At 31.8% G+C, this 24,036-nt stretch overlaps 2 protein-coding genes across 3 annotated transcripts in view; both read right to left on the reverse strand.

The window, feature by feature from the left end:
- The window catches only part of LOC137657745 (protein-lysine N-methyltransferase EEF2KMT-like), a 320,088-nt gene extending 315,803 nt beyond the window's left edge, over nucleotides 1-4,285 (reverse strand). The window contains exon 1 of one of the 2 annotated variants that reach the window (XM_068392218.1): nucleotides 4,152-4,285. The gene's annotated coding sequence lies outside the window, so the exon portion shown is untranslated. Of the gene's footprint in view, nucleotides 1-2,106; nucleotides 2,514-4,151 lie in introns of those variants that run through there. The other variant, XM_068392217.1, reaches the window with a different exon arrangement.
- Nucleotides 4,286-5,867: 1,582 nt separating this feature from the next.
- LOC137657747 (adenylate cyclase type 6-like) overlaps nucleotides 5,868-24,036 on the reverse strand; it is an 855,043-nt gene continuing 836,874 nt past the window's right edge. Inside the window, exon 21 of the mRNA XM_068392219.1 lies at nucleotides 5,868-23,851. Coding sequence (XP_068248320.1) covers nucleotides 23,669-23,851 — 183 coding nt within the window. The 3' untranslated portion in view covers nucleotides 5,868-23,668. The remainder of the gene's footprint in view (nucleotides 23,852-24,036) is intronic.

Raw genomic sequence — 24,036 nt, forward strand, 5'->3', positions numbered from 1 at the left:
GCGATGGAGTTAAGATCTCAGTGCACTGGAATTCACGAGAGCCTGCGGGATCTCTGGTTGAAGATGGCTATTCTCTGGCGGAGAAGTTAAAGATCAAACAACTCTCTTTCATGGAGCAGTGGCCGGATTTCAGGCAGTCATGAGACATGAGGATGAAGAATGGAAATATGTTTTCATGTATAATCTATAAAGAAAGAATTATTTTACCTTGTGAAAGATATTTTTATTTTGATATATGTACAATGGACAAATGTATTACGGCAATTACGTTATAGTAGCTGAATTGTTTGCATTTTTATTTCAATAATTTATGGTATTCAATAATTGCGTTACAATATTCAAGTTTTAGTTTTTATGTTATGTTCGAGAAATTCTCTCTCTTTACTATAATTTCAGCATAAGTAATCTATTTTGATATATAATTTTAATACATTTGTAATTTATAAAGGAATTTTCTTAATATATTTATTTTACATAATCATTTGATCAAACAAATTAGAATAAAGGTTTTTAATTTACAACTATATTTAATTCAACATATCTACAATAAATGTGAATAGTAGTAATAAAGGTCATTATGCCAAAGTTATCAAGTTACACTACATTTTCATCTGTTAAGAAAGATTTTGATCGTTTATGAAAATATTTACAGATAAGATTGTTAATTCAATACGTCTCTATTCATCATCATCTACTTCACGCTTCATAGTCCTCAGTCATGTAGTCCTGGGTCTTCCTATTTTTCTAATGCCTTTTTGACTTTCACACTAATCTCTCTTACGGGCTGCCCTTATGCAAGAGCCCGCGTCTTGCTATAGGTAAGGCGTTCTTAAACGAAAGAATGAACGATCTAGTGCCTTGTGGAGCCCAATTGAGCATTTGGTGAACTAATCTTTCTTGGGGATACATAAAAACAGGATTCACAAATAGGCAAGCTTAAACATTTAAGAATAACCTCAATATCATTCCAGATGGCTTAAAAAAAAAAAGAATGATTATCAAAATTTGTGTATAAAAAGTGGCCTAGCCATGTCCAGAAGTGTCCCTCAAGTGCCAACCCTATAATTGACTAGCAGTTAGGCCTATACGTAATTTTGATACTTTAGTTTCCCGTCACTTGCATATCCCACTTATTTTTCTACCAGGTTACTTTGTGTTTATTATTCATTTCAGACCATTATTATTGGTGCAAATAACTCGTTTCATGGTCTCCCGGGCCAAAATCCTGGTTTCACACTGTGACACCCCCCCCCCATAATTTTTCACATAAGGGTGGTAAGAAAACTCTTATTTGCCCTCATATTCATGGTCAAAAAATGGATATAACACAAAATACAGAGTAGTTGAAATATATAGGTCATGTATTTGGTATGAAATTAAACTATCATTTATTAACCAAATGTAAATTTTGTCGATTTAAAGATCAGAGATGAAGCACCAAACAAGATTGAAATCATGGTTGCTGCAGAGACGTGAGAAATCGGAAAACTAAAAGTAATGATATACGATGTATAGGCTACGATGATGAAGATGAAGCATGAAATGCTTTGATTCAAAGGAATCGTTGCCTGGATCATATTCGAAATGCATTACAGAGAATAAGTCTGGTATTGAAGGAATGTGCTGCAGATGGGACTACCCACTAGCCTACTTGCTGAAATGTAACCCTGATGTTCAGAAGACTATTCATGATAATAGTGACAGTTGTGTTGCAATGGGGTAACCATAACAGAAGTGATAGGTGCCATGGGATCACTCGCTACCCCTGTCAAAGGAATAGACATTTTGAAAATTATTTAGTTCAAAACTGATGATAGCGTTTGAGGGAAAAGTTTAGGAAATAACGCCACCAAGGAAGGTAACTCACAAGAGATAAAACGTCTAAACTGCATTAAGTTGAACAATTCTGAGGATCATAAAGTGAATTCAATTAATAGCAAAGGATATAACTCAGAATTAAAGAGATTAGCAGAACATGCGGACCATGGATACTAAGGATGTTATAAACAACGACTATATAAATATTCAATTTGTTTGTAATAAAACAATTAAAATTCGAGAACTGATAAGAGAAATATTTTGTTCAAGAAGAAACTGAAAACTTACTTGTTCTCTTAGTGCTTCGATAATGTGGATTTGATAAACAGCAATTATTCATTGTGGAGTGCAAAATATCCAAGAACGATACGATAAACTGAACGTGCAGATCCTGTAGAGAGAAAGGATTCCGTGTGTAATAGGACCAGGAGAGCAGTTCTTAAAGTAAAGTAAGTTGGCGTGCTGAAGGTAAATCATCTGTTCGCTAGTTTGCAGTTTTGCATATCCCTTGGAGAATGTGATGCATTTCTTTCAATTTCCGATTTCTATTGATGTTTATGCTATAGATTTGACTATAGAAATCCACTAATTGTGTTGATTATCTTCGTATAATTTAACTTGAATATCAATATTGTAGGCTATTAAAAACCCGTTGATCGAAGTCAGGAAGGTCATATAATGTCTTGATTATAATGCTAACCACGAGTCTTAATCAGCGGAGAAAACAGATAAAAGCATAAAAATAAAAACTCTTTGTTGATTTCATTTTACACACAGTATAATGAACTTGTGTAAATAGCTAGCAAGTTTCAGTTCTATAAAAAATAAAGCCTAAAACTGAATAATCTTTGTCAATATCATTATAAGAACAGTATAAGGAACTTCTAAATAGCAAGCACGCTTGTTCTTGGTTACTTGTTGACGGTTCGCACTTCACAAAACTTGACAGTAGTAAACGAATCGCTGCGGAAAAGCCATGGATTCCAGTGTTTATATCCAAGGATCCATTATTCGTGACTAAAAGTTAAACAAGGAACGTTTTCTTTATTCTGAGCGAACATTACTTCAAAGCTTATTTTTTATTCTAATAAGTTAGCAGTTATTTCGTCATGCACTAGTATGACTAGAGATACATACAAAAATATCCTTAAACAATATATTTGACAACACATTATATCACATTTACGAAAATAGGCCATGGAAAAATAGCTGCAGACATAACGCATATGTGGAGTTCACATCAGCATAGCAAACAGATTGGCTTTCCAGACTCCATTATACATTTTAGTCGGTATAACACACGAAAACTCTGCATTTCGGTAGCAATGTTAGCACAATTTTCACTAGACACTGCCTAGTCAGTGAATGAATAACTCCGGAGTCCGGAAAACCATGGACTCTAAAGGGCTATGTTCCAGTATCTATACCCAAGGATCCATTATTGTACTCATCGCGTGACTGGAAATTAAAACAAAGAACGTTTTCTTTTATTCACATCCGTCACTATCTCAAGTTCATTTCATATTCTAATATTGTAAGTTATTTGTAATTGCTAGACATGCCCTGGTATGGCTAGCCTAAAGATAGAGAGTTGGAAACTTAGTAGAAAATTTCAGAACATGACAAATATATTCATGAATTTTAGCGATGTTTCAATTTGTAGATGCGGGGGATGGGAGATCGATTTCAATATTCATTCATCTTACGTTTCAATGTGATGCATATTTGATGCTCTGCGATCATCATTTACATATGAAACTATAGGGACATCCAGGATTTCAGTTGGGTGAAATTTTGTAATTTATCTTGATTAAAATGTTTTAAGTTTCATTTCTATAAGAGAGATTACTCGAGTACCATATGTGGATGAGACCATGATGAGGGGTAGATGGAGATGGTGTTGGCATACTCTTCGCACTCCCCAAGAGAGATTAGTTCACCAAACGTTCAACTGGGCTCCACAAGGGACTAGAAGAGTTGGAAGACCTACATGGCTGAGGACTATGAAGCGCGAAGTAAGAGATAATGAATGGAGAAGTATTGAATTAAAAGCTCAAGATAGAGACGACTGGCGAAACATAACCGAGGCACTTTGCGTCAATAGGCGTAGACGATGGTGATGAAAATGTTCTAAACATTGTTGACCTTGTTATTGGATTCAACTACCTTGTTCCGATTAGTAGTTCTATAACCAGACACCTTTAAGTTACTTAATGCGATAGGGTATTCATAAAGAACAATAATATCAAGTAGGCATAGCCTTACAATAGAGGATTTTGTTTCAAGTTTGTCTTATATCCACAAAACAACATTCACTTGAAAATATTAAATACCTTTTAGGTAGTAGATTGGCCAGGGCACCAGCCACGTGTTGAGAGAGTTATGGGGTCCTTTGACTGGTCAGACAGTATTACAGTGGAGCATTCATTCTGGTTACGGTTAATTTTCCCTTTTAATAATAAAGTCCGCTCGTGAAATTTAAGGAAAGAGGCAGTGACATTATCCTGGCTAGCAGGACAATGCCTTAGACTGACTGACCATATATCCATATGATCAGCGCCCAAGCAAGGACCATGGAAGGGGAAGGCAATTGCTGCTGTAGCTTAAAGGTTGAGGGAAATTTGAATGAAAGGAAAAAAAATCTAACCTGAATATATCGTTCTCTAGAATGTTCATGCATTATGGGTCCAAAATGGCGTTACTGATAAAGAACATCTCGACACCACATTTTATACACAATAATCGCTAAGCAATTGCATTGTTACAGGATTGGTTTTTATTCTATTTCAAATGCATAAACTATTAGGGAAAATTGAATACCAAGATATATTTTAGTCGTTATTCGAAATTATTAATGGAATTATTTCTATCATTCTCTTGTCTAGATTATATCCTATCATATGGAGGTTCCTTGTTATTACTGTTGTTTTTTTTCTATTTAAGTAACTAAACACTATACAATTCGGATACAAAGACGGGTTTTATGAGTCACAATGAAATGAAGGAAGCCAGAGTTATGCATATTGGGTTTTGCATATTTTAAATCTTTCATAGGTAAATATGTCGGCTACTTTCATTTTCTATCCAAATAATTGAACCTTATATTTTTCCAACTGGTTATTTTTTTTATTTTTTTATTTCTGACCGTGTTTATTGGCCAAACCATCCATTTATGAATTTTCATATCCATATATATAAAAAAAATCACAGGGGGTCCCTATCCCAGGGATTGGGTGGGGAAACCCCCAAACCCAGTGATTTGCGACAGTATTGATGGTCATAAATACATACAAATCACACAGTAACCAGCTGGAAAATATACGATTCATGCAACAGCCGTGAAATTAACATTTCCTAATTAACTGTAATTCCATCACATTCCCCTCTAAAGGTCTATGCTCAACTCTGGCTTGGATTTTAGTCACAATTTTGCAAAAAAAAAAAAAAAAAAAAAAAAAAAATTAGCCTATCCTGTTTTGGCAAGTGGTACATGGTTGTATTGCAAACGTCTAGAGTAATTTCATTAACACGTTCCATTTTCAGACGAGCAACATCATCTATATAATTAACGTTAAGAGTTTTAAACATATTTTATGACTAAACCAGATGAAATTAGCCTACACCAATATTCTAAATAAAGTGAACTTCTCTTTAGACGTCCTCTTGCGACGGCAGCAGTGCGGGAATTGAGCCACAGGAACTTTTGCATAGCCTGAATACTTAGCTGTTAATTAGCTCAGAATGTCAGGTAATGATTAAGTCATTCAAAGAAAAATTAAATAAAAAATAGCTAGCACTCATTCATTTCAAGTAAATCCAGTTTGGCTAGAGATTAAAATATACATTCACCTTTTTTAGTTGCATATTGCACCCCCAGAATGGCAGAAATTTCTCTTATTGGGAAGGAAGATAAGCTCATTAACGTATTTTCAACTACCATCAATCACCTACAACAATTACTGATGTCTATAAACCTTTAATTCTAGTTTCCATTTTTCCACCTACAGTGTACAATTAAATAGGATACAAAAAGTCTACTGTAAGGCTTTGGATACATGTATCCATTTATTCAGAAATTGTTGGATTCAACACATTACAGGAACATAAGGTCAGTGGGGTGGGATGGAAAGGAGTTACTTTCATAGGACTAGTATACTATATTTTATTTCTGTTATATTTGGAAAACACATATCATTAGAATATATTCATACATTTGATGTACAAAAATATGCCTTTAATAAATGTGGGTATGACTTTCCAAAATGCCTCATTACCATGGGTTCATAGTTTAAAGTCACCACACTTACATACAAAATTAAGCCTAGAGAGACGCACAACATCAAAAGGAAGGAATTCCATATTTTTCATATTTTCTCATACATTTTTTTTTTGTTCAAAATATACACCTCTCATATCTTGTTTCTATTCCCTTATTATAAAGCATCTAAGAGAGCTTTATAAATGTTACTCTTTTTGATATATTTACAATTTTAGAACATCTACAGTAATCATATTTTGATGTAATAGGCAACAGTTATTTGGAAGGTGAAATTTGATATTCAAGACGAAACTAAAAATCACGAGATGTAATTACCCAAGAGGAAAATGTGCAAAATAAAATAACTCCTTTCAGGCAGAGGCATTCCACTGTCAGCATTTTAGATGCGGAATATATACGCATACTAGTATATAAAAGAATATACGTAGCCTACAGGCCTTAATCTGAACTACATAGCACTTTCTGTACTCCAGTTTTAATAATTTCATTTACTGATTTCCTATTAACTGACAACAAAAGAGTTTACAGAACAGCAAATTTGTAACATCTTGGTCACACAAAAAATGGAGGTTGAAGGTAAAGATATACTGTACAGTATTTGAAGCATTGCACTTTACTGTACTCTTCAAACTGTGAAAATCGTAGCTAACTGTTTATCAGTAAAATATATTTTTTATGAAAGCTCTATGTGGTATCAATAGTTGATAACCTTTCCAGTAGACCATGAAAACTAGTTTTGACACCATTGGAGAAAGCATTTACTAAGAGAAAAAATTTTCATTCAGGCCAAAATCAATTACTGTACTATGGCGGGTAAACTTAGTTTATTGCAATGTTAAGGAACAATAGTGGTAATTTTTTTTGGTCAGTCATAACTAAATTACTTTTACAATAATTTTTATATAAAAATTATATTTTAAAAAACTCCAGAGGAGAGTCACACACAAGTATCAGAAAGGTGAGCGTGAACGCTCAAAGGGAAAGTGAGTTTGAGTCTCTGGTTTTCACTGAAAACAAAAACACAGAGGAAGGAGGAAGAGATTATGAGATGCTTTCAAACTACAAATCATTCTAAAAAGATTTTATGTCAAATCAACTATATAATTCCTAAAATGTTTTATGCAAGAACTGACTTTATCAGTACTGTATAGAACTTCCAGTACTTCCAAAAGAAAAAAAAAAATAAGTTACCTTCACAAAAAATATAACCCTTCTAATTAAAAAAGGGTATGCATTTTAAACAGCCTTCAGGCAGTGATAAAATTTGTGATTCGAGTACAAAGCTTAACAGAAGAACCATTTTCAGAGTACAACAAAAAATAAACTCAACATTTTCAACACCTGATAAAAGAGGCATGCAAATAAATGATTCCTCAATGATAAAACTCAAGTAAAAGAAATTAAATACATATCCCTGTTACAATCATCAACACTCTTGCAATCCATGCTATCTTTATCAACATTCTTGCAATTAATTTGGTTTTATTCTTACTCTTGATGTAGCCAATACTGGCTTCAAACATGGCATAAAATTCTTCTTTCTTTAACAATGAGAACCCTCTACAGTAAAAATTGTAGCGTGTAATCAATTCGGGTGAAAACATTCTCCATATGAACAGTGAAATAATGAATTTCGAGCCTCATGACAGACTAGGAAAACTATTGACTTAGTCACAATCACAAATTAGGAAAATAACTTCTAGTTACATAAATGACTTTCTAGTTCTAAAGGATGAGAAGGTTGACTTTCAAAGAATATAAACAATATAAAACATCTGTAAAATCATAAAAAGGCTCATGTGATGGAATAAAATTGGATAAATAAAGTATAGTAGATTAAATTTACAGTAAATACACATGGGAAAGGCTTGCATTTTAGTTACAGAAAAGTTATTTTTTTTTTCTTTTAGAAAAAGATATTCAGTCCTTAGACTAACTTTAAAGACATTTTCTTCCTGGATAATCTGAATATCAAAAGGTCATTGGAAGTAAAGAATCAATTGCATGCTGCTGCTGTTGAGTGAACTTGCAGCTTCACAAACAAAATCTATACAAAGGTATACTGAATCATAAAGATATGAAAATCCATCTCCATTTGAATTAGGCTACTCAAGATACGTATAGCATTCAAGGGATTTGAAGAATATATTTAGATAGTTATTTCATTATTTTGAAGTCACAAAAAGGCTTTACTAATGGGAAGGTGGACTGGATAGGTCCATCATTATGTACACTTCTCACTAAAGGTTAGAAGGCATATAAACTTAAGTGTATCTGAAATCACTGTCAGAAAGAAAAACAATATAAGAATCATAGGTATGAAGTATAAAATCTGATACAAATTATGTCCTGAACTGCAATACAGTAAACATTAAAAAAAAATATGCTTATTTGAATTTTCCTTTTATAAATTCTTCTGTACAAAACAATAGGAAGACAATGGATGAGACAAATTTAAAGATATTTTCTCATATTTACACATTCTTAAATTGACATAAAATACAAAAAATATTGTTATTTTGTAATAGAATAAGATATAAAATTTTCAAAGAACAAAGATTAATCAATAATCTGCCTGTAAACTCAGGTCCAGTGCATGACTGGCCATACACAATCTCTCGTTACAACTTCAGCATTCTGTTTTGAAATATTTATAACATTGCTTTTCCTGCAATTTAGTAACCAGAATGAAAATCATATTGACAATTTCTGGAAACAGCTGTATGCTCGAGACAAGTGAAAGACAAGCAAATAGGTGACAATGCTGACATCAACTTGATCTAATGTATACAAAAATATATGCATATTACCTTACAACAGAAATCAGACCGAGTTATAAAACAATCAGCGCAAACTGGATAGGGCCGGAGCCCTTGCTGCCTAGTGCATGTGCAATGAAAAAGAAAACAGCAGCACAGTTTCTTAAATATCAACTAAAGTATGATACACATAAACAATAGGTAACTTTAATCATGTGCACTTTAGTTCCAGTCATTTTTAGTAATTTACATAAAAACAATACAACATATACAATATCTACATGAAAGGACAGTTACCTTTAAAGAAAGAGGTTTGAGTAAATACTAATACAGTAAGTGTAGGCTATTAAAATAGGCTGTAATTTTAACCAAGAAGAAGAATTAATGCTAGACAGAAAAAATATCATATACATATGACAATATACTAAAATGCTTTAGTTATGTTTTAAATAATTACCTCCATAAAAAGCATTGACATGGTCCCATTTAATAACTTTCTGTAATCTATACTCTACCGACAGAGGCTGATATCTATACAATGTAACATTTTTACCTTTCAACATTTATAGGATATCCATGAATATATTTGTGTGGTCTGCTTACATTATACTGGGTACTAAGTGCATCACTTTCCTATACATTCAGGAATCTCTTAAATATCTGGGGAGAAAAATGGCAATCTAAAAAATTCCACACACTAAGATTTTATGAGAAAGCACAAAACTACTATTCTTTGTATCTGTAAAAAGATGGTTTACAGAACTCGATATCTTCTAGGGCATGTTGATACAAAGACTATCTCGAGTGCAGTTTAGAACAATTATGGAAGCAAACCAACTAGCCATATTTGGAATTCAACAAAGCAATAACCTGGTAAATTATATTACTTAATCATTTTAATGTGCCTCCCATTATGAAGACTTTTCTAATGAAAGATACCCATTTATATCTAACCACGACAGGTATGTGGTATGGCATAGTGAATAGCAGAGTTATCTATAAATAGCACAAAAGTCTAAGGATAGCAGTTTCAAATAGCAGTAGTATTTCTGGATGATGGTCAAGAACTGCTATTTTAAAAACTCTTGAGCTCTGGATGTGAAGGAGGTTTAGCCTGATACTACTGATCATTTTCCTTTTTATTTGTGCTTGAAGATATTCCTGAAGCAAAACACATTCTTTTAATAGGTCCCAAACTTCTTTAACAGTTATTAAGTATACACCATATTGACGAATAATCATGTTTATCGTTTTGCCTCTAATTCCCATTGATTAAACTCTCTTTGTGATGGCAATTATGCAGATAAGACTATGAAAAAAGTTTCAGTATACTGGGAATGATAACAATCGATACCAATGATCATTAACGTCAATCAAGAGAAAATTAAAGGAAGTTAGTTACCATCTTATTCCATCAGTCTTTGCAGTGAGATACATTCAAATATTAGTGTATTCATTTTATTACTGGTATGGCAAAACTTGTCTCCATCTGCTAAGCTCTTAAGAAATAATTGTCAAATATAAACTCCTTGGCATACTAATCCTTATAAAACAACAATCATGGCCACATTCAAAATTAAATTCTATAAATCCATACTAAGAAAAATGCATAAAATTAATTTCTTAAACAATAGATATTCATACATCTTTTGTTTTAAGACATCTTATGTAAACTGTACTGTACAAGTAATGTATGCAACGAATAGTATTGTACTTAATGAGGACTAGACTTGAGGATTTCACTTTAAAAAATGAAAAAAATTATCATATAACTTGCAGCTCTTATTATAATAGTTCAAGTTTACATGCTTGCATATGATACATTCAGTTACCAATGATGACCTACATTTATTAGATAAAAAGTTGGGTCAGGTGGGCTATTTATCAAATATTCATGCAACCAATTTAAAGACACAATATTGCTACTTAAATGAGGCACTCATTTTGGTTAACAAATGCTATAATCCAATTATAGATTTGATCTGTCGGATTTATTCATATCATTTTTTCTCATAAGTCTGCCCTTCATTTAAGATGAAGGATTTGATATATGTTAAACAATAGCAAAATAGAGGGGTCACTTTTCATGTGGTCATAGTAATTTTTTATACATATGTTCACATAGATACAAGCATTTGCACTGAATTTGCAATACAGTTCATATGCCGTTACCAATATGTGTCTTGATTTTTAATAGCTTCCTTTTAACATACCTTTCAGAAATACATGGTATTAACTTGACAACTTCACAGTTTTCTGGCATTTGTGTTCAAGTTTACAGCACTACTGATTAAATATTCTAGTAGTTAGTTAGACAGCATTTAATTTTGCCTGTTAAGCTCATGAACATTTACTCTAGGAAAATAGTTACAGTATTCAATTTCATAATAAGTCTTCTTAAGAGCAAATGAAAAAAGATTCCATATTGATTAGCAATATAAGAATATAAGACTTTTTTTCCATTTGTAATTAAATTTGAATAATAAGGACTATATGAAAATTAATCAAGAAAAATAGTTAAGTATGGCCCAGTACCAAATGAACAAGTACAGTATTAATAAAAGAACAAATACGCCTGAATTTAGAAACTACTAAGACAAAAACTTGGATAAAAATTATACAACTAACTAGCATCGAGTTGGACACACCCGTGTTGCAAAGATAACACTTGATTCCATCTAGGAAGCACTCCAAACAATTTCTCCGGCCATACATGCTACAAACCACATAAATGTTAAATACCTAATTCAGCATATAACCATATTTCAAAAATAAAACATATTACAACATGCATCTATAATTTTTTTTGTAAACCAAAAATAGACCATCAATTTTGATTAACAACACTTTAAAAGACAAATGAGTGAACTACCAAAGAAAACAGGATTTTTCCTGAATTTCCATTTCACATTTCAAAGACAATAGACAAGGGCATAAGAAACAAAATGGATATTATGTAGTTATTAATAATTCATTTAGGCATTTCAGTAAAACGAATCTCACTCTCACTGGAGCCAAATATCATGCAACTTATCAAACAAGACATTCCTTAGTAAATGAATTAGTCTTGACAACCCTACTAAATATCTACCTTGTATTTTTGATATTGCATTTTTCATGCTTCCCTTTAGAAACTTAAACCATTATACTTATAAAACTTGAATACAAAGAAAGATTCCATCATACGATCACATAATTATCCAGGTTTTATGATGATTGGAGGCTTCATATAATACATAATTTATACTTTGTGTACTGTATGTTGTCAATTTCTGGTGGAGAAAAGAAACTATTCTAAATTGAAAAAGTCCTTTTAGCTTATCACTAAATAATCTATAAGAAGGAGTACCTCATCACGTCAATTGATGTAAGATTATCTTAAATGTAGTAAGATGTAAATTTTATATTAGAGAACATACAAATTTATATCTAAATTAAATACTGTACTGTCTGTATTTCTAAATATATAATCTAAGGAGTCCTGCCTGTGCATGCTGATTACTGAAATGTAATAGAATAGAACTTCGGCACCCTAAAAAGAGTGGACACAGACAACCTCTTGAGAGACCAGAACAAATGGCACTAAAGTCTTTGGATGGAAAGTTTTTACTTCTGAGTATACAAGCTTATGCAACACAGGTTAAACTTTATCAATTGTTTGAAAGTGTACAGGCAAAAAGTTGCTTATACTTTAAACCTAAGGGTTTGCATTAGGACTTTGCCTCTCTCCTAATCATATCTACTTATACAAATATATTTCTATGACAAAAGTAGCAATTTCCAAATCATAAAGATCTTGTAATTTTTGCACCTGATGGTGTAGCTGTAACATAACACAGATGAAGTTTTTGCATTTTTGATATACAGTACTTGGGAAGTCGACTCTTTGATGACATAATGGCAAACTTCTGATGGATACAGGTCCATAGACTACAATGTATTCACAATGAAGCCTCACCTTCATTTCTTCAGTCACTTTGGATAGAATGAAAAGCTTTCCACTATTTGGTCATGAAGTAATTCAGAATTTATGTTGGTACAGGTTCTATATTGCCATAAGATGCAAGAAATTTAGAGAACTACAAAGCATTGAAAGAGAGAATAAATAAGATTATGTGAGACAACCCCCTAATAAAGCACACAGATCTGTAACTCTTCAGCATATTGTAATTTTTATAAAATAAACATTTTACAAATAATTTGTCAAAGTGATTATGACAGTAAACTACATAATACATGATTTTGTGCATTTGTGATGTAGGCTATTGTAATTTATACTAGTTTTAAGTTTCTTAATATTTCTAACTTTTTGTGCATAATCTGCAGCTTTTGTGTGCTTACTGAATTATGTGCTGTGTGCTTTATGTTCTTATAACATACAACATGCCTATCTTTATTTCTTTCCTACTATAGTAACGTTATAGTAGTTTAGCCTTTTTAAAGAAAGATTTTAGCATATTTCAGTGAAATTATGCTAGAATGTATGTACTTGACATAAATTCTGTATTAATAATCTTCTAAAACTTCTAAGTTTTCATCTTATTTGTAGCCAACATAAGTTATTCATGGGTAGTTTGCTGATTTACGCAGATGGCTGTAAAACACCAACACAATCCATTTTTGTTAACAAGAAAACTACAAATAATCAAATTAAATAAACTGGAACCTTTAAATTTGGGTGGTCAACCACGGTTCAATACTTGAGAGAGTACCTAAAATAATATATCATGCACCTAAATCACTGTGTATAAGGGATGATTTCCATGAACAGTCTTTCCCTACAATTAACCCACTTTCTTTAAGATTAGAAGACCCATTATAGCTAATGTACCTATTTGATAGAATCTGCAAAATGTTAAGAAAGCATTGGCATATTCTATATCGATATCATAGATCAAATGCACAGCCATGGAGAGCCAAGTGCTCCTGGTAATAATGAAAGAAAAAGACAGTGTTCAATAATTATTTCTCCCTCCCGGATAAACTATAACCTGCAAGTAACTTTTAGATATAAGCCTTAAAGAATATAACAGGAAATCAATCAAAATTTAGCAAATAATGCATTTATCAAAATAGAACCCTTCACAATAGTTACACAATACAGTAGCATAAATAAGAGCAAGCAGTCAAAAACATTAAGAATGCACACAAATCTTAACTTTGGACCAAGTAGAAGGCTAAGGTTTGTTGGGAACATTCAACGTTTTCTTTTATGCGTAATCTCAACGACTCGACAGACTTTTAGTTATAAAAAAAAAAATCACCCAGGACAATGGTAGACTCCAAATACAAATACCAGTAAAGCATTTATATTTGTATTCTTCCAGAACAACTATGACTGCAGTAATACCATTGAGCTCAGCTGATAGCTGATATGAACTTGGTTCATGTAGTTTAAAATGTTAAGGTATGAATTCATGTAAGACTTAACCAGGAATAATCATTGCTCACACAAATAGTCAGCTTGAGCTTTAGATTATTGGACCAAAACCAAACCCTGTTTGCCTAACCAAATATTTTTATAGGCATACTAGCTCTATAGGTATTTTGGATCTTTTATAATTGGAGCAATTGTTTACTAATTGAGAAAAAGAAAAGTTTTCACAATGAGAAACAATTAAAGGTCACTCATGAATGGCAGGGCAGAGGCAAGGGGCAGGACAATACCTACAGACTGACCATAGATACATATAATCAGTGCCCAAGGCCCTGCTCCATAAAGCTAGGACTTGGAAGGGACAGGCAATGGCTGCTGTTGACTCAGCTGGTAGATCTATAGGGTCCTCAAAATCCCTATCCTTAGAGCACAAGGATGGTGAGATTGCTGACACTACTAGAAATTATCGAGCCTCAGTGGGTCTTGAACTCCCGTCCAACATTTTTCCAGGCAGACATTTCCAATAGGCTACCACAACCCTGGTATTTGCATTTACACTTACAAGTACCTTAGGCTGAAGTTTTGAACATACTGTATATGTAGGCTACACTATGAAAATAGTGTACTATACCAAAAAAAAAAAATTACAACCTTAACCCTTAGAATACTGAAATGGTTAATCAATAGTATACCAATTACGAAGTATCCAAAGACAGATACAGTAGATGAAATAAGAATTATATGTTTTTTTTATGAAATATACCGGTATCTAAATGATTCTGGAAATTTGGGTTCTCATCACTCGTACATGAAGTTCGACTAAATAATCCGTTGCCAAGGTTGATGGTAGAGTGCAAAATTTCCACCATCTACTACGTTTAGGTAGTTGTCTCATGAATACCCTCTCTATTTAATGTTTCTTATTTCCTTTAATTATACGGTAGCGTATAATCTCAACCTAAATAAACAAGACTTGTTCGATCGTATAAACATATTGCGTAATCTGTATAAAAACATTTACGTTAGCATCACTCATTCATATGATCAGTCAAACAAAAAATCATGAAATGGTACATGATTCATCTCTCAGCAAAACTCTGTCTAAAAAAGCAGAATCAACATACTGTACTGTATGACCTTATACAATAAAAAGCCAGATAGTTTGTAATCCCAATAAACAGATTTTTACAATAAACACCAATCATTCATATGGTTAAACAAACACACAAAAAAAAACATGTAATAACACATGACTCATATCTCAGGAAAGCTATTTCTCTCTCTCCCTCTCTCTTGAAACAGATACATCTGATTCTATATATATCATATGAATACAGCATACCATAAAACAGGAAATATAACATACCGGTAATCAATATCTCGGTAAATCTTATGACTCCCTCTCAAGTACACAAAACCCTACAAACAAAACTTAGCCTCAATTTATAGGAAAGTGATATTTCTGAAAATTTGAAAGAAAAAATCTGATGGCAACCCTTTTGTACACTCCATCTCATACTCAATTCTCTCCTTTCATGTTGTTTCATACCATTCATTCATTAGGAAATGTGATGGTCATCACTGAAATTTTCAGCCTGCAATACATAATATGCTCTTCAACATCATCTTGATATTATTACTCAACACTTGAGCTAATTACAGTACTGTATAGCAAACATCTGAGATAATGTTAATCAACATCTCAATGACAAAATAAGTCCAAACATGCAGACTTTGTACCGGGAAGACTGAAGACAAAAAGTGAGAAGTGATATTTACAAACTTGTCTGAATGAGAACTAGGATATGGAGTTGCCAATTCATAGATTCAATCATGTTTTTGCTATATACGTAAAAAATAAGTCTCTCTCTCTCTCTCTCTCTCTCTCTCTCTCTCTCTCTCTCTCTCTCTCGTGGAGACTGCACATACATCAATAGATATCAGCTGTGAACCATTCTGACAGCTCATATCTACGTCAACAGACGTAAATCCTCAAGTAAGGGTTAACACAATGTCTGGCTCAAATCATGGCTGATGAAAAAAATGGCCAGGTATGGTATACATCTCTCTGTTTAAGACAGTGTAATCTAACCTAATAACCACTGCAAGTAATTGAACAGTGGTTTTTGCCAACTTGAAATTGTCTACTTCCTTCACCAATAATTGATAACAAACCCAAAATATTTAGGTGTGTATGTATAAGAATTTGGATTCCAGCTTTTCTTTTGACGATTCTTCATAAATGATCTTCAGCAGGGGTTCACCTCAGTATGTTAAACTTTTCTTGCAGAGAACGTTTATAAATAAATTTCAGTAGTTGTTCATCTCACTGTGGTAGTATCTTCTTCCAATGAATCTTTATGAATCATGTAACCTTTTGTGAAAAAATTACTGTATGTATAGACTTTTACAATAAAAATAATATAGGTAAAAAGAAATATTAATTGTTGATGAAAACTGAAAATGAAAACTAAAATAAACCCTTAAAACAAAATAATAGCTTAAAATATTATCAAAAAATTATTTTGTCATCATGATAGCATAAAATGAACAATAACAACAGTAATAATAACAATATTGTGAATCACAATAATAAAAACAAAAAGACAAATGATACCAACAATATCAATAGATAGAATACTATGTTGTTTTTAGCATCTTGCTATGTTTGAGACTGCCTTTGAAAAGATAAGCTAAACATATAACACAGAATGGTATGTGCTCTCCTGAACTCACCCCAAGGAGAGCTAAATGTTAATCTCTAGTGCACTTAAGGGGAAAGTTTGACTTTGTTATTTTTTTATGGAACCAAAACACATATCAAAGCGGTATGAGAACACCTCACAAACAATAAGAACAGTTTAAAGCTGGAACTTAAAAGTGGCTATGTATAACCATAATTACAATTCTTACAGCTATCAAACCACCTTCTTAAAGATAATTTATGTTGAATTTTATTGCAATTAAAAATACAAGTCACAAATTGCTTGGAAAATTGATTTGTAGAACAATGGAATTACAATATTTCCTTGCTCTTGTTATATAAATCTTAACAAAAATACATAATACTAGATATATTTCAATGGATATCCTTTCTTATACAGTTTACAGCACTGTAGTCAAAATGTATATCTCGTCTACATTACAGCAGTCTATTGTTATGTACACTAACGAAATTACTATAAACCTTATGCTGAAGAAGAGAATATCTGCACATATAAACTCTTATTTACATATTTACAGAAGGCATAATACAGTAATGAGCTATGTCCTTCCAAGTAAGGTACATGTTTCAGTGAAGTCAGATTTGCAATGACAGTTTACTATATACAATAGAAAATGGTAGAAGCATTTATAAACATATATCAGTTATCATAACATACTATCATTTAGATCGACATAAAAGCTACATTATATTTATCTAGCACTAACTATCACTGGCCATAATGTAATTGTAATCTACGAGTGAGAGACTCTTTGAGCAAAAGTAATGTCTAAATAAACAAAATCATTGTAATGTTACAAAATACAGAGCTGCCAACTTACAGGATAATGCCTTTAAGATGGACAAAAAAAGCATGTGCTAAATTATCCTACCAAAAAGATAAAGCATCTTATAACAATGGCTCCATTGTAGTAGCTTCCTGCTATCTCACAAAAATCCCATTCTAGAAAATGTGATTGATACATATCATGTATCAACCTCTCAAGACACCATATGACAAATAAGCACCCCTATGCCATCATGTAAGTGTTTAATGAACAAGTGGGGAAACTATTAGTTTTTTCTAAATTATCGCAATATCTAACTAAAACAAATTTATGAAGTGCCTAAGGATTATAAAAACAGCATCAACCATTGCATATAAACCTGACCTCTAATAACTAGATAAAAATATCCAGTCAAACCTGAAAGCTCTCTATGTTTGTCAAAGACAGTTATTATATTATAAAGGCAAGATTAGGACATACAAACAATAAAAGGATCTCTGATCTGAAATCAGGCAGGTTTCTTTCTCCTATGAAAGTATATGATGTAAAAAACAGAAATTAGTATCAAGAGCAACAGTATATCAATATAATTTTGGTACAGAACTCTGATTTTAAAATCTAAGTGCCTAATTTATAGTAAAAAAGAATGAAAATATAGGAATAAGAGTAATCTGAAATTTCTTGCTGTACCACGATGCCTTTCTTTTAATATTCTGAAGTAGTTTTTTAGATACCCAGAAATACTGGAAGGATTTGTTATAATCACCTAAAATGTTTCTTTTGTTCTATAAAATTAGGAAATATAGGAACAACAGATGAGTTACACACCATATGTTTGTTGAGACATTGATGATTTTCTATGAAATATTACTGAGCATAAGTGTAGTTACATATGAACCACGCAAGTAATATTTACGCTAATTAAATTTCTTCCATCCTGATGGAAGCATTTCAAAGTGGTCAGCATTTCTTGGATATGATGGATTTACTGTGACATGTATAATCTGCATAGTAACTGATAAATACTACACAATAGTACTTATAAAAGTAACTTTCCAGTATGAAAGAAATTTCATGTTTTTCATTGTTTAAAGAGAAAGTTACTTTCAAGTAAAAAGGAAACTAACAAACAACCATGCACTTTACTACTTTTACCGATACAGGTAGGCCTACTGGTGTAAGTATTATGGGTCTCCATTCTCTCGTCTCACTTTTACAGTATTTATTTTTTCCATATTTCTATGATGAAAAAGGAAAAAATCAAATAGGTAAGATTTACATCCAAAGGTTAAATTATTGAGATGGAACTCGTCTACACTGTTACTGTATTTCATAGCTGGCAGCTCTGGTAAAGAAAGTAATTTAAATTTCAGTGCATTCATATTTCATCTTTAAAGCAAACAAACTTTCTTTGTAGCTCAACCCCAAATGTCACATGCTAATATAACCGCTCTGTATACATTAAATTGGTTTTATAATTATGGTATCACTTCATTTCAGTTTTAAATTACACAAAAATAAAGTATGCAAATCATTACCTTTAGTGGCAAGACCTAATACAAATCAATCACGTTATTAAGAACCTTTGTAATATTTCAAAAGCACAGGAGGGAGTTTTGGGACAGTACTGTACATCACTGACAGCAAATACATAAATGTATCACATAATCTTTAATACTGACAACCACCTTACAGTATAGTGCCATAGCCAAACTCTTTCCTCTAAGAAAGACATAACATTTTAGTGATTACCATTTTACTGGTACATTGAATGCCAACTGCTAAGCTCTATTTGTACTGTATCACAAATAGAAATGAAATATCAAATTTTCAATTTTGATGCAACCAATATAAGTTCAAATAAAACCTTTTTAAGTACTGTACTGTACTATAATTTCAAGTGTTGAAGAATTATTAAGAGAAGTATGGCATCTGTGTACTTTTATATGTAAATATTTTGCTGACAGAGCTGACACCAGGAAAGCACATTCTTCACAAATCAGAAAATTTCAAAAGTTACCCTTTTATGTGTGTGGTTTAGAAAATACAGTTTTTGAGTCTGATGTACATGATTCATTTAGATTGAATATTTCACTAATTATCTTCCTTGGTTCTTATTGTAACATTTATAATGAAATAGACTTTCATTCATTTTTTTTTATGAAACTATCTACTCTCCTTTGCTACTATATTACAATATTAGCCTTACTACAAAAGTAGTTAATAAATTTACTCTTTATTTCATCTACAATAAAAAAGTATTGTGAACATATTTCCATCTATGGGCTACCACTAATTGTGCTGAATCACTTTGTGAAACCTTTGAACTACCAATTTCACTAATGCATGTAGCCTACATAGATCTGTTGACAGCTGTAGATTAATGTTAAAGACATTCTTACAATCCATTTCAGTAAAAATTCTTTAAATATATTGTTAATGTTACAATCAATAAAATCTCATTCACACATACTGAAAATCACAACCAATTACACAAGGTTTGGATTTTTCTGCACTATCAAATGATACAAAAAATCAATCAAATATTTCACTCATGAATAAAATTGGCACGTATTCTAACTACAGTAAAGCATTATGCAATTACAGTTTGGTGAAATGACATCCTGTATTCTTTTTGCAAAATTTGTTATACCATTGGTATCAAAATATGCTCTACAAATCATAAGACATTCGAGGCCTTTTGTCTCGAAAGACGAGATGATCTATATAAGGAAAAAATCCTCTATGCACCGTTTGATTCTTGTCATGATGCTCAATAATCTTCACATTAACTCAATAAAATGCTGAAGAATTAGTAAAAGTTAAAAATTTATCATTATGTCCAATAATCTAAAAAATGCTTCTCTAAAAATTCAAGGAATACCAACATCTAGTCTTAGCCAACACATAAATGCAAAGCCGATCATGACATATGCTGTAGCAACTCTGCTTTTCCCGGTAATAAGAATGAGCAATAAAGAGAGAATGATCCTGCAAATACTAATTCAGTTCAAGGAACCATACCTCATAATAGCTTCCTTGTAGGGGAACTAGTTATCAAGAAGTCTTGTTACCTTTACTACCATATTTCTCCGTTATCATGAGAAAATAAGACATCCATCCATTCAGATGGGAGCAAAATATAACTAAGAATGACTGACAAAGAGGAAAATTCCTAATACATTTAGATGGAACTAATAGCAAATTTAGTTTCTCTAAATCTTATAAATGATGAAATTAATATTCTAATCTTACTAAGACTGAATACTGTATACTGTACAGTTCTGTACTCAATAAAAACAAGGAACCTCAGAATGATTTACTGCAAATTAGAAGCAAAAGCTATAACAAAAACTTCAAAGATTTTATGTGGATAGAATCTCTTGAAGGTTGATGGTAAAACCAACAACTACAGAAGTTTTAACAGTTTATCTTGCTTTATAATTTGGCAACTACAATTACACTCCTGGAAAATTTATTTCAGGCATTGCATGACTGGAAAATCTATATAAAAAAGTTGGACGGAGAGACATATCATGTACAGTATGATATATATTAAAAGTATGCTGACTTTTTAGGAGTTTTGTTAAATTCATTATAAATATTTTTCTGCATTGAAAAAAATATGATGATATATACTTGTTGGATAATTATTAGATTACTATATCTCATTAACGAGGTCCATCTTTACAGTATCAGGATATTATATGGCAAAAGTGTAGCTTTAAAAAAAATTATAAACGTACTTTCCTTTTTAATCATGGTGTACTCTAATCTGTATAAAAGATGCAATCAATCATTTGAATAACTACTGGAAATTATTACTTTCCACAAGAATAATTTGAGTAGAAAAATTCTCTGAAATCAAAATTGAAGGTAGAGCACAAAAGATATATAGTAGAGTATTTGACAATTAAACCATTTAAAGAAAAACTTTAGGATTCTGAGATTTACTCTATAAGCTTGGGATAAAACTCAAAATATATCTATCATTCACTTGATCTTGCTAATTGATGGGCTTTTTATCTTCACAGACTAAGTAAAATGAGTAGGCTTGCTACTGTATATAAGCATACAGTATAATGAATCCTACTTGAACAGATAGCAAGTGAATGCTAATCTTGCAAAGAATGAATATATACAGTAATATTAAACCTAGTTTCTGTATGTAACAAATCTAGTTTAGTTTGGCTTACAGACATCTTTGAAAATATTCTAAATTAGAAGCAAGTAAGTGAAATTCTCTTCTTATGTATTACCAGGAACAGCAAAATTACAATTCCATTTACAGTATTCAATTTAATCTTCCATTTTAATGCAGTTACTCGTTACTAAATTAAAAGCAGAAGTGCTGAAATAATGGATATATTAAAAACAATATACTGTGCATGACTAGAATGAAACCCACATAAACTATGCAGAAAAAGTAAGGTGAATAAATCCTTTAAAAAATATGAAACATCTTCCAAGCAAGTATTACTGTATACTGTACAATAACCTTGAAACATAACATACCAAAATATTGGGCATTTTATGTAAGATGAACATAATTTCATAAAGGAATACATTCAATATAAAATACAGTATGTTAAAAATTTGAGCATTGAAGATGCAGATTATACCCTTGAATTTAACTTGAGGTAACTGGTTACTGACGATACAGTCTAGGGTCTTTATATAAAACAGAAATATTACTGTCGACTGGATCTTGGGAATTGAATAGGCGGGCTCTTACTAGAAATGATGTTAACCTTTTGAATATTGAACTTCGAGTCTCATATCAGTATGTTGAATTCATTAAATATTACTCATCAGAATTATCTAATACTTTCGGAAAACTTTAAAAATCAGATATACCTGAAAATACCAGTATGTAGTGTTAAACCTACAAACCCTCCATGTTTAAAAGAATAAGAACGATGTAAAAGAAAATAAGTTTTAATTCTACCACAACCAAATGATCAAGCAGTTAAGCATATTCTTATCCTTATTGACTTGGCATTTTCAGCAATAAAAATTTTATTTCTATGACAATCCCCTGATGTTCCTATTTAAGTCTTCTTGTCAACCTCATTTCTATAAGTCGACAATGTCTTACTGGTCTGAAATAGCTCCCTTGCATTACCTACCCTAAAGTATACAGTAGTCACTGACAAATCCAGGAGAAGACATCCCTTATAACCACTACTGTAATTCCTTATAACCACTACTGTAATTAAAAGCATTATTTGAATCATTAGTGATTATTTGTTAGTAATTACTGTGTAGATTGTTTGAGGGAGTTATTTTAGGACGGTGAACAGTGTCCACTAACTAAGACCAAGTTGACGAGAAGACTGCAATATGAACATCAGACGAGTATGGAAACAACAAACTTTACTATCAAAATTCAGTTTTAGCAAGTCATTTTCAGCAAAAGCATATTTTGGATATAGATTTAGTAGTAGTTTAAATTCAAGTTGGAAAATGTTAAATATTTTCCAATTTATATACTAAAATTTAAAAAAAATCAACTTTACAGTACTGTATATAAAGTAGCTTTTACTAATCTTCTGAGCAAGAAATATTATGTAATGATTAGCACCCTCAAAGAAATGATGGGTTTTACAGAGTAACTTCAGATATTTTATGCACACTGTACAAGAATAGTAGACGAAAAGTAAGGACAGGGATACATTGTCAAAAACTAACATCTCTGTTCATAATACTATGCACAAGTGATACACGTCATGAGAATAATTATTAGATGTCCAGTGTATTTCATTTCACACCAGTTTTTTTTTTTTTTGATAAATTGAATTCTAAATAGAATCTACCACTGCAACATTCAATATATTCTCAGTATCTTATTTATTGCTTTTCCTTATGGTCTTTTTATTACTACTTTAGCTTCACTTGATTCTTTACCTGGTGTAATCCTGCAGCTCTGGAATTATTCTTCACCTACGTGTGATTTTCAGATGCATCTTTTGGTGTTGAAGGAGGGCAGTCTTCTTCAATTACGTCATGACTTTTACCGGTAAGAAAATATGTTACCATGTCTCCTTTCCCTTTCACTTTGATTGGTCCACGGCAGGTGAGAGGATACCCCTTTTTATGTAATATTTGATAAACTTCTTGTGTTACCTGAAAGGTGTTTTCATGGTTAGAATTAAACATGGCAATGATTATAAATACTTATGATTAGTACATGAGATCCAAATTGATACTCCTAACATATAGTGATGAAGCTGCACTCACCTGTAAAATATTAAGAAGTATAGAGAATGAAATTTAATTTAAGGCCAAATGAATAAATATCCTCTCCATCT

The sequence above is a fragment of the Palaemon carinicauda genome, chromosome 18 (genome assembly GCF_036898095.1).
Source record: "Palaemon carinicauda isolate YSFRI2023 chromosome 18, ASM3689809v2, whole genome shotgun sequence".
Taxonomy (NCBI): Eukaryota; Metazoa; Arthropoda; class Malacostraca; order Decapoda; family Palaemonidae; genus Palaemon; species Palaemon carinicauda.